The sequence below is a fragment of the Ornithodoros turicata genome, chromosome 2 (genome assembly GCF_037126465.1).
Source record: "Ornithodoros turicata isolate Travis chromosome 2, ASM3712646v1, whole genome shotgun sequence".
NCBI lineage: Eukaryota > Metazoa > Arthropoda > Arachnida > Ixodida > Argasidae > Ornithodoros > Ornithodoros turicata.
The window spans coordinates 42,548,413-42,562,689 of record NC_088202.1 but is presented as its reverse complement, the minus strand read 5'-3'; the positions used below and the strand labels follow the sequence as shown (position 1 = coordinate 42,562,689).

Below are 14,277 nucleotides of genomic sequence, written 5' to 3'. Positions count from 1 at the left end.
ATGTTCATCATGTGTTTAACAATGAAGGGTACGTTTTCCAGCTACGACGTAGCTAAGACTTTGCTTTCGACGTAGCCAAAGCATAGGAGCTGTATCGCTGAACCTAGTTCGGTGCTCCAGCTCACCGAAATAGCGCCTTATAGTGCCTTTCCAAGAATGCTCCAAGTGTTCAAAGGGCAAGGAGGCTTTCTACTTGTTCGGCGTAACCACCGCGTCTATAAAACAAACAAAAAGACAGGCAATAAAATATATATTACCACATAAAATACAAATCCATTGCGTGTTGGTGTAAATTTTGCCGGTATGTAGCAGTGCTGAGGGCCCTTCATTGGTTTACACGTTGCACAAGGTCCTGAAGGGCATCGTGTGAAGGGACACAGCAGCTGTGTTTGTCACGCAATCTGTGAATCTGCATGGACGAACGTTACTGACATGGAAGACACAGTTCCAGCCCGTACCTGCGCTTAAGCCATCGTGTGAGTTTGGCATGGGTTGATACCGAAGCAGTGAGCACAAGTGTTGCCCCTTGTCTCAAGTTCAGCAGAGCTGCTCCGCGCAGTTCCAGGAGTTGCGATTCACTCCGTGACATGAACTCCAGCAGATCTGCACAGTTATCATCGTGTCAGTGTTATCCGTCTACGCAAGATGTAACCCACCTGGATGTGTGCTGTTAATGCGTGAAGCGTTGGCTACTGCAGCGACAATGCCATCTCGCCGCAATATGCCCTTGAGGTCCCTCACTCGCTCGTCCTCAGCGGCCGCCAAGAGGTGTTCCAGAGCCGCCCAGTCACCTTCCAGTAGTACTGGCTCTGGCGAACATTCTTTGCTGTACGGTCGAGCTGCCCATGCCGCTCGCAAAGGGAGCCTACATCGATATTGAATACGGTACAAGATAACGAAGTAGGGATTTGGTCGCTAAGCGAAATTCGAACTGAACACAGCTGGGTGCGTTGCTTTTCTTAATGACGCGCCTAAAGTAAATGAAAAAAAGAAAAAGAGAGAAACATATTTAGCGCTTCAAAATGTCCCACCACTTCCTCCTCATCTGGATATCACATGTGGTTGACCAGAGCGAATTTATGCAAAACAAGTGTCCGGCGTACTTTCGTGGTGTTCTCAGCGTTCTCAAGCAGTTCTCGAGGTCATCCATGGTCCTGACTGCCGGAAGAGCATCCACTAGACACAGCAGTCTGGATGCGCAGCCCTCGAACGCTTCAACGACACGACGGTACTCATGTTCCGGTTGCAGGTACTGCTCGAACTTGCGGAGTACGAGCACGTCAACCTGGGAGACATAGCGTACTGCTTATTATGCCCATCTTTTCAGTGGCAGTAGATTGAACGTCTGAACAAAACATTGACTTTTCTATTTAGTAGTGACAGAGATACGCAATAGAGAGAACTGTGTCAGCTAACTATACACACGTATAATTCGCTAGCAAAAATTATTAAAATTGTCGCAAATGACATAGCATACGAATTATGATAGCTAGGTATTTTTACTCATGAGCTAATTTTCTAACAGACCCAGCAGGCCAGCGAAGTACCGCTGACTGGGGTGTTAAATGAAGGACGGCCTGTCGATGTCGAGGCTGCCATTCTACGTTAGCTTAATTTAGCCTGCACATCTTTTCTAGCGCTGAAAGCGTATAGGTACACTCTAAGAAAGAACGGTAGAATTTTGTGTCAGTCTCGGTAGAGCTGTATCGCAACCACATTTCTACTCAAACCAATTTTATCTTTTGGGTATAACTGCAGAGTAGAAACTGTCGTTCTACCAGCTTGGGTAGGAGATTCTACCCCTTTTTTTCTTTCTTAGAGCAAACGTGTGAGAGAGGAGCAAGGGAAAGGGACTCCGCCGCTTGTACCCGCGGAGCAGAGCTATATGAAACGCGTTACAAGGAACGCGTTACTCGGTAACGCGTTACTGTTTTTGTAACTAAGTAACGACTTAGTTACTTGCTAAAAAATATAACTAGGAACGTACTTAGTTACAAAAATTGGTAACGCGTTACTGCAAGTTACTCGTTCCTTTTCTTTTCCTTTTTGCTCACTGTCACCAACCACGGCGGCCAGTTGTGGCTTTTCCCGCGCTCATGGCGGTATTCCACGAGTCTCAAGCATGCGGAAAAATCCCCAGCGAAGAGAAAAGGATACCAGAGAGCAACGCCCTTCTCATTGCTCTATAGTGTCCACAGTGTTTCAGCACACTCAATGTGTTCCTTCTTTCAAGTATTCACTGAGCTCAGGGCGTCTAGTGCTTTGTCTCTCTGTCCCGTACTCGGGAACTCATGTCAATGATCATGTGAAGGCCTCCTTGTGAATGAACTCCGTTTTTTTTCTCCTGAAAATCCCTCTTACGTATCATCGCCTCCAACTCTGTTCTCCGTATGGTGTACATTTAGCCTTGGGCTTATTTGATGCAATTCCGAGTCGACAGTATGCATGAGACAATGCAACGTACAAGACAACATATGTAGGCGATATAGATAGTCGATGCTTTCGTATTTCTGCTGTCTGGTATGCAAATGTAACGTATTTAGTTACTATTTTTTCGAAGGAACGAGTAACGTATTTAGTTCCTTTTTTTTGGGTAACGTGTACAGCTCTGGTTCCGTTAACGTTGTTCCAGTTGACATCGTTGAAGTTGATACTGCGAATTCGCACTGGTTAATGGCCTCTCAACTGTTATAGCGTTAATTCGTTAAGATAATAGAGGCCATGTGCCCTTTTCCAAGTCGTACCCATCAAGAATTGATTCACGCTTTTGCAACCCAAAACTGAAAGTAGCCTAACGAATTATTGCAGTCCCGATCTCTAGGGGAATCAACCAATAACCATACAAAACCGCAGTCCATAGTCGTATATGCGTTGTCGCTATATTCTATTTTCGAAAATCACGACCATCAAGCAGGTACTCATTTCTTGAACAGAAGAGTAGGTTACAAAGAGACAGCTCTATTGGTTAGGTTCCAGGAGGATGTCTTTCACGGACATTAATAGCTTAGCGGATATTAATAGCACTGAGCTTAAATATCAAGAAAGACGATCTGAATCAGATAGAGTCCAGTCTCATGACGCAGCGGCTTTCTCCGACAGCGGTTTCAAGCGTGGGTTTCACATGCACCCTTTGGAACATGGTGAACCGGTGTAAAAACAGTGACATCTTCGTTTCTGTTACCAACTGTCACCACAAGAGCTTTATTCTGATTTGTTAACAGGCTTTATCCGGCCAACGTTTGATCTGGTAGCGCTGGAAAGTCACGTAGAAAGTATAGCTGTCTCCTGTGAACCTGAGACATACATGAAATTCCTATCGCGCTGACCAAGACAATGGCGTCGCCTCTGCTATATTCAACACCCGATTTCCCTTGTTTGTAGAGGCGGAGTGCTCAGTCACACATGTATGTCAGTCTCAGTTTGCTTCTGTACATATACTTATACACAGGGGCGAATGTAGACCCTCGGTTTCGGAGCGGCGGTTTCTTTGTCGCAGCGCGTAGCGGGCGAGGGAAGAAAGGAAAATCCAAGCAAGCCATTGACTTTGGCTGACCTCACTTAACCCTTAAGAAGAAGAAGAAGAAGGTATAAACTGGCGTTTTGGAGGGAAATCCTCCATCCCCCCCTCCCCGCATCCACCACTGTACTTACAAGGCTGTCTGCTTGTTGGACGGCTGCATGTGGCCTTCGTGCATCCTCCTCAGGGAATGAATGCTGACGCTTCCCGAACAGCTACCGTGGAGAACACATGAGAAACCACAGTCCTACATGTTTTGAGTCTCGCACCAGTTCATATCGTGGTCAGTGGTTCTGTCAAAATCTGAATTTGCTGTTTTATTTCTCAGGCATAGCCTCCGCAAAGACCGTACCCCAAGAAAATGGCATCGACAGAAAGGATGTCGATGCAGCTGTTGTGCCCGTGACAGCAGTGCCAAGACCTCCACCCTTGTCGCTAAGTCCTCGCAGAGAAGACACTGCCGAAGACCACGTGATCGGACTGGGTCACGATGAGTCAACCTACAGGAGACTGTGGTATCCGCCAAGACGCCCGCCTGGCTTCGTCATAAGGCCTGGTCCAAGACGTCCATGTTGGAGACGTAGATTTTGGTGTCGTGTATAACATAAAGAACACTGGGGCTGTTGACTTCAGAACACGGTACTAGCCACCACTAGTATAGTTATCCGTAATCATTATTTATGCTCACCAACAGCTCATACCTTGGACTGTGTTGCACAGGTACAATTTACACAAATACGCATAAACAGCCAAATAATATAACATTTTGTCATCAAACTGCGTTCAAGTAAAGCCCTAAACAAGAACCAAAGCCACGAACTAGTAAAAGTCGTCATAATAATAAAATTATAATTTCAGCACATATCGTACTGATTGTTATGTTAAGTGAGACAATTTTATGTAAAACATTTTCGCACATTGCCCTGTTCGTGCGATGTGACTGAAAAATTTGAGTTTGTCCGTAGAACACGAATAAAGTATTATGCACGCCATAAATGTCCGTCGTAGTCTCTGTTACTGAGAAAGAGCAGCACGTGAAACATACCACGTGTACTACGTATGTATTTGTCCCTTCTATGTTGTTCCAGCCTCAGAACATCAGTTCGTTCATGTACTACGGACTCCACGATTCTCAGCTAAAGGCAGAATGACTTGAACATATTCGTGACTAGCAGTGCTGTAGCCCAGAACGCACGAATACGTTATAATTGGCTAATATCAATGAAAAATCAACAGTGTTTGTTCGAGGCAAAGCTTTGTTTGAAGGTTTCTGTTTTCTTGAAACGTGCACATTCTTCAGAGCTAAGAAATGAGAAACAAACAGACCGGGCAATAGCAGGAAGCACGACGAGCAACTAAGGACCGAAACCAGAGTTGAACCTGAACCGAAACTGAACTGCATTGAACCCATACCATCTTCCTTATTTTTCTACTGCTGAACCGAACCGGAACAGGACCGAAATAAATCTAACGCGGTTGTTTGTTTGTTACGAGGCGTATAGAAGTTAGCCTTACTAAACTGCTTGCTACTGGCTCGCGAAACGGTTCAGAACAAATGTTTGCTCTATTAACAAGCCAGCCCCCAGTGTTTCCATAGCAAAAAAAAAAAAAAAAATATAAAAAAGTAACGGAGCTTCGATTGTTGTTCCACTTCGTTTTGAAAACCTTATTTCGAGACAAATTAAGTGCTCTCACGAATTAACGAGCCGAAACGCATATGAACGAGGGCCTAATGCGGTACTAAAATCCTAAAATCCTTCCGTTCCTCTAGTCTGAAGAAGAGCCTACGACACTCTCGAAACGACACTCATTGCTCCCCTCTTCGGTACATCAGTACCCCCACCCCCACCCCCTTTTTTTTTCGGTGTTTCAATGTGCCACTGTTTTTCTTACAGCGTACCTAGATCTAGAAGAACGTAGTAGGTTGAGTCAAGATCCACTTTGCAAAAGTAACAACAAAAATATATAACACTGAATCCTTCCTTTAATTGATACAAGCTCCTAAAATTAAAGAACAGCTTCAGTAATTTATATTTTTGCTCTTACGCATACTAGATCTCATAGGAATTCCTTTCTTTTTTTTTTCTGGCAAACTTCAAATTCCGTAGATCTAGGGAAATTTTCCTAGAGTTGGCAACACTGATTTTGTGTCATAACCGTTGTCGTCTATGTTGATTCGGTAGTTGGCTATTTCGACGTACGGTGGCGTCCTTATGACGGTACCTGCAGGCAACACCCCGGACTCCGCCATGTTGACACCTGTTTACACCATCCTGGTGTACGGAAGCCCAATTTGCGTGGCGATGTTTATCTTGATACGCAAGGTTTGATTTCCACGATTCGTCTGCAGCTTCAAATCCCGTGTAAAGGCGTTGTCGTGTACCACTTATATGTACTAATAATGATAATGTAGCACTCTATAGCAGAATCGCATTTTGTCAGACGCAATTCTATCTTCATACTCGAAAAGCAGATATGAACCGATAGGGGCACCACCGTCCTGGTGAAGCGATTATTAATATACAGCACTGGGTGAAGCGATAACAATGCCTCCGTGCGTCGAAGCAGCCAACTACTGAATCACCATGGACAATGAAGGTGACGACACGAAATGGAAAACGGGATTGCCAAAGAAGCGTTGCTTTGCAACTGTCTTGCCTTGCTGTCTTGTCAGCTTACTGTGCTTGTCAGCTCTCTTGCTCTCTCGCTCGTAGTTGATACTTGTGCTTGATTGTACTTTGCTCTTTAGCAATGGATAGCTTCCTAGGCCGTGTTTACCGGATCGTATGCTTAACGCTAGCTACGTTCATTATCATCTGTGCTATATACGAAACTAACGTCGTATACCTCGTAGTATGGTGTACTTGCGCTATCGCTCTAGTGCTACTAGCCATATTGGACTACTGTTGTAGAGATAACGACCTCTCCGAGGATCTTATCCCGCAGCTAACTGTAGATCACAGTGCGTCAGCGTATCCACCTAGTGGATGGGAGTCTTCTAACGCTAGCACTAGCATCACGATAGACTAATGTCAAGTATTACTGCATAATACTACTGATACTACCATACTACTAATACTACCATAATAATGATATATAATACTATATGCTATATTATTACTATATGATATATATTGCTATATATTTTCTACTATGCTATATATTATAGAATAATGTCTGATACTATAGGATACTGCAATGTAGTACTACAGGCATGTTGAGTCTAAGAACGGCATTGTCAGTGCATCTTTTTCTCCCCATATTTAACTAACAGTATAAACATAGGTTTTGAAGTGCTATATATAAATACCTCCTTTAGCACCCGAGATGCCGTTCTTAGGTTAAAGATGACTATGCATATGCCAATTCCCTATTCCTATTTCTTGGTGGGTAAAGAGAACAACGAAACGCATATTTGCAGCATATACGCTGCTTGAGCTTATGGCTCAAATGCTGCTCTTGTTCTCTTCCACCAAGCCCCTTGAACACTGAATTTGGAACACCAAACTGAACACCTATGCAATATGAATAAGATACCATGATGGCGTATTCGACATAAATATATATATATAAAACAATAAATAAATAAATAAATAATTGGGTGTTTACGTCGCGAGACAACTGAGATCATATATATATATACAAAGCAACAAATATATAAAAACATATATGAATAATATGAATAAATAAAATAAAATATATATCATAAACAACAACAACAAATAAATCGTGACTATGACCTGATGGGGTGAGTCGCCACTACAGAGCAGTACACTGCCCCATTACACGCGAAACATTAGATGTGAGATATGAGAATGAAGTTATAGTTATGTGCAAGTACATGAGCTCTCCTCCACTGGCTGAGCCGCTCTACGCCACAAAAAGAAAGGAATAATAATTAAAAAAAAGCACACACACATGAAAGAAGCACCAATGGTCATTGAGATGCAGAGGAGTACACTCTACAGAGTCCGGAGCAAAAGTGTAGAAACGAGGAACTCCAAGAACATCAGAAGACATGGACGGTGTTTCACATGGCTCTGACATGGGCCAAGAATTGCAGCCAGGTTGAACGTCTGTCGGCTAGCAGTATTCAGCTGAGCACAGAGTTGCCGCCCGTCTGTCAGGGCTCACATTCTGTAACGACTTGCTCTATGTACGCTAGGACGCCACATTTGGAGCATAGGCTGCTGTTACAGTATCCGATCCGGTACTTGAATTGCGGAGCGAAGGCTACGTTGAGACGAAGCCTGTGCAGGGGGGACGTAAAATAGCGTGGTATTTGGTAGCGTGGTGGTATCGTGGTAGTTGGATCCACCAAATACATGAGAGGCCTGTCAGTGATGTCCCGACTCCACTGCTGGCGAGCTAGTGGCTGGATAACCTCAATCAAAAGTGATCTCCTGCCTCCTCTTGATAACACTATTGGTACAGCCGTCCGAGACTGTTGGGAAGCCGTTGCTGCTCTGTCGGCCTCTTCGTTTTCGCTCAAACAGCAGTGACACGGGACCCACTCAGGGATGGGCAGTATTTAAATACATTGTATTTAAAATAGTATTTAAAATATAAATACATGTATTTAAAATACGTATTTAAATACAGGCAAGAAAAATGTATTTATATTTATATTTAAATACCATTTTAGGCATATTTATATTTAAAATACACTTAAATACACATATCTGATCTTCCCGTATTTGTGGGCTTCTCTTGAGTTCCACATTGTTAGCCTCCAGTGATGGAGGGTATCTTGGTTAGAGGCTACAGGTCACTCATACCGTGCGTTCGGGGATTTCCCTCCTTCTATAAAACAGCACAATGTGCGAATGAGGGCATTGCCACCCCCGTTACAGCGGGGGTGACTGGACAGACGGGACAAGAACAGACAACGACGACTTAAAACCAGCAAATGAACACTTTATTCAACATAGAGAAAGCGGAAGAAGCGATAACGAGTTCATTAGCTGGTTTTGAGTCGTCGTGGGTTCTTGTCCCGTTACCGCCCTGTCTAATACCCCCCTCGCTGCTAGTGAGACTCAAGGAGATGTTTACGTTTAATGGAAAGTCGGTCCACGCAAGATGCTGAAATCATCACACTGCATAACGGAAAAATAAAGGAATATGTGGGCATTGTGTGCAGCAGAGATGCATCCATAGGCGGCTCCATTTATTATATAATTTAAAATAATTATGTGCCTGGACGGCTCAAAGTATTTACAGAAGTAGTTACAGTATTTAAATACTGTCTTAATGTATTTATATTTTGTATTTAACTACTTTCATCGTAAAGTATTTATAGGCAGTATTTAAATACATGAAAACATGTAGTATTTTGTATTTATATTTAAATACCCGAAAAGTGTATTTATGCCCATCCCTGGACCCACTGCAGGTATATATGATGACCGTGATCGCATAGACGCTGAACTTGCGAGCTGTCCACGTATCCCCATGTTGATTATACATTGAAGAGCAGCCTTTTTATCTGAGTAAACGACTCAGGTCCGCGAATCGTCACACGATGTCTTACGCTGAAACAACAGGATAGCAGAGTAGCTCAGCCGAAGTTGATGATGTGCGATGTGAGAGACTCTGTCCATGCGACACATCGTCCGTTGGGATAACAAACGCAGACGATGAACATTCATGACTGGTGGATCCGTCATTGAAAACTGCAGCCAAACTGTTTCCTTGCTGAGTATGAAATGTTGCTTCAGCTAGAGAAAGTTTCGTCTTGTTGGCCGGCCTCGGTCACGTTCGAATTTCATTGTCAGTAAATTAAAAATTTTCAGCTTCAGTGACTCGGTTGGAAAGTGTACCACACAGAAGGAAGAAAATCAAAAGACCGAAAAGTCGGAAAACCGAACTATCGAAAGGCCGAATTAGCAACCAGGCGAGCCACCAATAAATGAAAAGTTACAACCTACGTGTGGCAATTCCACAAATTCGAGGTCAGGACAGGTAATGGGCAAATATTCAGAAAAAGACCGAAATCACGGAGCCCGCGCTATGGGGTTATGCGGTTATTGAACGCATTCGTATACCCCAATAAACCAGCAAGCAGGAATCGTCACCACTATCACTTCAATTAATGAGAATGTAAATTATCGACAACCCGCCTGCATCACGCAGTCGCATGTTATAACAACAACAACAAATACGACGAGGTACGCAGACAAACAGGAGACGGGTGAATGTTCGACGTTTACCTGTCCCATGTTCGTCTGTGTACCTCGTCGCTGAGTTTAGCATAGTCATGTACCATCCGGCTCCTATGGTGCCTTAGTGTAATCCTTAGCTTGTTTGATGCAAGACCGCGTACTTTCCACTATAGCAAGAACGTGAAGGGGTTGAAGACGTTCAAATAATTGAGGCTGCACTTCCACTTGTAGGACAATTCGTGGCATCATCTTCTAAACTTCAGCGCTCGCTCGCGGTGCTAGACAGTCGCCTTTATTGCTTACCTACGGTTTTGGGTACGCGACCCCCGCATCAAAGCCAGTTTGGTCTCGTTCCTGCGTGAAATTGGTGATGACGACAAGTTTTGACTTTTGTGCCTCTGTTTCTGCTGTTTCCTTGTTTCTTTCATATATGGGAATATGCATTAAACATGTTCTCCGTGTTTCTTTCTTTGACTTCTTCTAATTTCTTTTTCCTTTTTTTTGTGCGTGTGTGACTGCCGTGACTCTGTGACTCTTCGTACCTGAGTGTGTGCACTCCAAGTGTCTATGTACGTTCATGTGCTCAGTGTTGTTCACGTGGTATGGAGTAGCCGGCAATTTCTCCGTGTTTTCCTTTTTTTTACTCACTAACTCCCGCACTTCCACTTGTAGGTCAATTTGTGACATCATATACGTCAGCCATGTCGTCATCAGTTGATGAATAAAGTGGGAAAAAGAACGAATGAAGTCTGACGCGAAGAAATAGCGTATGCTACGTAAATCTCTTTTCCTAAGCTTCTGCAGCGATATGGCAGGCACCTAATGCGGTCTTAGCGTGATCTCTTTATAGAAAGTATCAGCTGTATTTCAGACAAGTAAACGTTTTGAGAACACACGAGCAATATTGACGGTAAATTGCAAAAAAAATAAACAAAAATCTCTTCGCGGAATGAAGGTGCCGTTACCTTGACATCAACACAGAGGAACGGGAGACATCCGTTGCGTCGTTTGTGATTTAGGATCAATAGAAAAAAACGCGAAGCACGCTTTCCCTCTCATTCTCATGAAGGCCGACAGTGCGAAGCGCCCTCTCATTGGTCCGCCGCAAACAATTCGTCCAATCATCGCCGTAGGTCGTTTGAGGAGACCAATCCGAAGCCTCTCCGCATTGCAGGAGCAGGAATGCCTACGATGCGGTTCCTTTCGCTCACAGGTCACGGATGACGGAACATCCCGTTCCTGTCAAGGCAGCGGCGTCTTTTATTCGACAAGAATATCTATTTATTTATACTTATGTATTTATTTATATATTTTGTTCTTGAGTGCCCCTTTAAGAGATCATCATGAAGCAAATGCACGGTGAAACTTTTAGGCCAAGTCTTCCTTTCTACTGAAAACTGTAGAGAGACCAAAAAATTAAGTCTTCCTGTCATTTCATAAAAGTGAACACCATCTTCCTCTCCATTTCAGATTCGTGTCCGGTTCTTTCATCGAAGACTGGAGGATGGGATAATACAGAAAATAGAAAGACTGGTGTACTAAAGTGGGGAGGAAAGGATAAAGGATGACGTTATGAGCGAATGCTCTTCTTCAGGTGTGTGTTGTGTTCTCCGTATTTTCTTTGTTTTTGTTTCGTGTTTCTTTGCTTTTGTTTGTTTTGTGTTTGTTTCTATGTTTCTTCGTTTGGGGTCTGGATAAATCACTGCTGTGCGGCGTTCGACCCCTGCCCAAGAATTTAATAACTTTATATATATTATTTATAAAATTATAGATGGCGTCGGCTGTACTTTACATGCTGTTGGGGCAACCAGTTCTTCGTCCATTATTGGAATGCAGAGGGATGTTCAACAAAACTTGTGACCCCGTAGAGTGACAAAGTTCAGAAACGAGGTTACGTATTCAGGGATATCCCCCATACTTTCTCATGGCTGAGTCCACTGGTCGTTTGTAGGGCAGAAAACCTTACTAATGATTTGAGTGTGCATGTATAGTGCTGCTCGTTCATTTCTACACTTAACTCACTGATACACTCTTAACTCCGTACCCTTTAGTAAAGGGTAAAAAATCGCAATATTTTATCCTCTATTTCAGAAGCTACCAGGTAACCTCTGAGCAGAGCTGTACACGTTACCCAAAAAAAGGAACTAAATACGTTACTCGTTCCTTCGAAAAAATAGTAACTAAATACGTTACCCGTTACTCACAAATAAAAGGAACGCGTTCTCGTTACTTGGAACTAACGAGTTACTTCTATACGTTACATTTGCATACCAGACAGCAGTAATACGAAAGCATCGCCTATCTATATCGCCTACATATGTTGTCTTGTACGTTGTATTGTCTCATGTATACTGTCGACTCGGGCTTGCATCAAATAAGCCCAAGGCTAAATGTACACCATACGAAGAACAGAGTTGAAGGCGGTGATACGTAAGAGGGATTTTCAGGAGAAAAAAACGGAGTTCATTCACAAGGAGGCCTTCACATGATCATTGACATGAGTTCCCGAGTACGGGACAGAAAGACAAAGCACTAGACGCCCTGAGCTCAGTGAATACTTGAAAGAAGGAACACATTGAGTGTGCTGAAACACTGTGGACACTATAGAGCAATGAGAAGTGCGTTGCTCTCTGGTATCCTTTTCTCTTCGCTGGAGATTTTTCCGCATGCTTGAGACTCGTGGAATACCGCCATGAGCGCGGGAAAAACCACAACTGGCGGCCGTGGTTGGTGACAGTGAGCAAAAAGGAAAAGAAAAGGAACGAGTAACTTGCAGTAACGCGTTACCAATTTTTGTAACTAAGTACGTTCCTAGCTATATTTGTTAGCAAGTAACTAAGTCGTTACTTAGTTACAAAAACAGTAACGCGTTACCGAGTAACGCGTTCCTAGTAACGCGTTACGTACAGCTCTGCCTCTGAGCGACCCCTTTTATAAAAGTTACAAGGAAACTCACTAATTAGAGGTTACGGCCTTCAATCCAGCACCTGCCCGTAAAGGGTACGCCAACGCGCGGCTTTTTATACAGGATGTTCATTTTTATTCGCAACAGAGTAGCGCTCATTTGGCAGGTGGGTTATGTGAATTTTTGCTAATTAATCGGTCCGTAGTTACAGACACATGCGTCAGGAAATGTCGGAGATGTTTGTAACTACGGATGGGTTAATTTGCGAAAATTAACGTAACCCACCTGTCAAATGAGCGCTGGTGTGATGCGAATAAAAACAAACACCCCGTGCGTGGGATATGGACAGACATTTACAGAACACACCAAGGTACCAAAATGAACCCGCAGAAAAGGAGATCTTGAACATACGTATATTACAAAAACAGAAGTCTGTCGAGAGGTGACACAAGTGCGATTCTGATGTGAGGAGAAACCATGGTCGCTTTACCATGTATGTGGAAAAAAGAACTATCTTCTAAGTGAGAAGCAATGCATAAAAGTGCGAGGAAGCTAGCGAGTCAAAACAACTGACCTATGTTTGCTAAGCTGAACACACCCAACGAAATGGAGAATTGCAGCAGAAAAAAATTTATTCCACATTCGTGTTGCAGAGGCGAGCGCAAATGGCAATACAGTATTACATAAAACGCACACAACCTTGAGGAATATGAGTGTACAGTAACGCAGGAGACACTACATTACTGCGTTATCAGCGTTGGAGGCGCTCTGGGACGAGTTTGTGAGGTACTGCATTGCGCTGGTGACGGTATGTGAACCTGCATGTGGGATCCTGGGAACAAAAGTGTGGGCAATGAGAGTAACATTTACGGAACCATTCAAATCCGTACAAAGCACAAGGTACAAATCAGCATAAATGCGGGAAGGCGTTCACTCCGCGATTGAGTCTTAGAATATCGTAAGAATACAACAAGTAGGAAGCTGCGAATTATATATCTCGATGCATATATCCGCAGCTCGCAAAATGCACGCCGGTGTATTGACTTGGCGACCAAGTAAGAGCAGAAAAGTAGCAAGCGTAAGTGGCGTTCATATGCAGGACCGCAAAACGCTTGCCATAATCACAACAAACATGCGCTAAGAGCTCTTGCTATCAAAATAACGAACGTACCTAGCACAAAATGTACACTTACCTAGTGTATGAAGTGTGTGAATTAGGGCTGCGGTGGTGACGTTCGTTTTCGGTTATATATTCTTTGCAATCTTCGCACTCACTACATTTTCCCCTCAGAACACCGAAAATATACTTGTTTGCTAGCGACATCTAGCTTTTCCGGTGTTCCTGACGATACTATGATAAACGCGAGGAAAACCACTGATTAAAACAGATTACACTTGTTAACGGACGGACGACGAGCGTTAAGCGTTTCAAGGAAACCGCTCTCAGTGTGGATAGACCTAGACCAGGCTCGGCTACGCAGCGAAATCGGAAATCTTGGTGGCTGCGGCATTGACAATTGTTTCCCACCCTTTAGAAAGAAACATACTATCTGTATTTCAGACTGCGAACTTATAATCTGTGTTCATACAGCATTGATAACATGTAGTTGACGTATAGGTGACGCTGAAACAGATAAAAAATAACAGCGTAGATTCGCAACTGTCGTCTCGAATGGGAGGCTGAAACGCGGCAT

The 14,277-nt window shown here is 43.5% G+C and overlaps 1 protein-coding gene across 1 annotated transcript; it reads right to left on the bottom strand.

Annotated features, from left to right (window-relative positions):
* Positions 1 to 424: 424 nt before the first annotated feature.
* LOC135383396 (uncharacterized) lies at positions 425 to 1,315 on the bottom strand. The gene is made up of 3 exons (XM_064612870.1): positions 1,104 to 1,315; positions 657 to 865; positions 425 to 603 (listed from the first exon to the last, which is right to left on the bottom strand). Exons 1-3 carry the CDS (start codon positions 1,148 to 1,150, stop codon positions 425 to 427), a joined length of 435 nt encoding a protein of 144 aa, XP_064468940.1. The 5' UTR covers positions 1,151 to 1,315.
* Between the last annotated feature and the right edge of the window lie 12,962 nt (positions 1,316 to 14,277).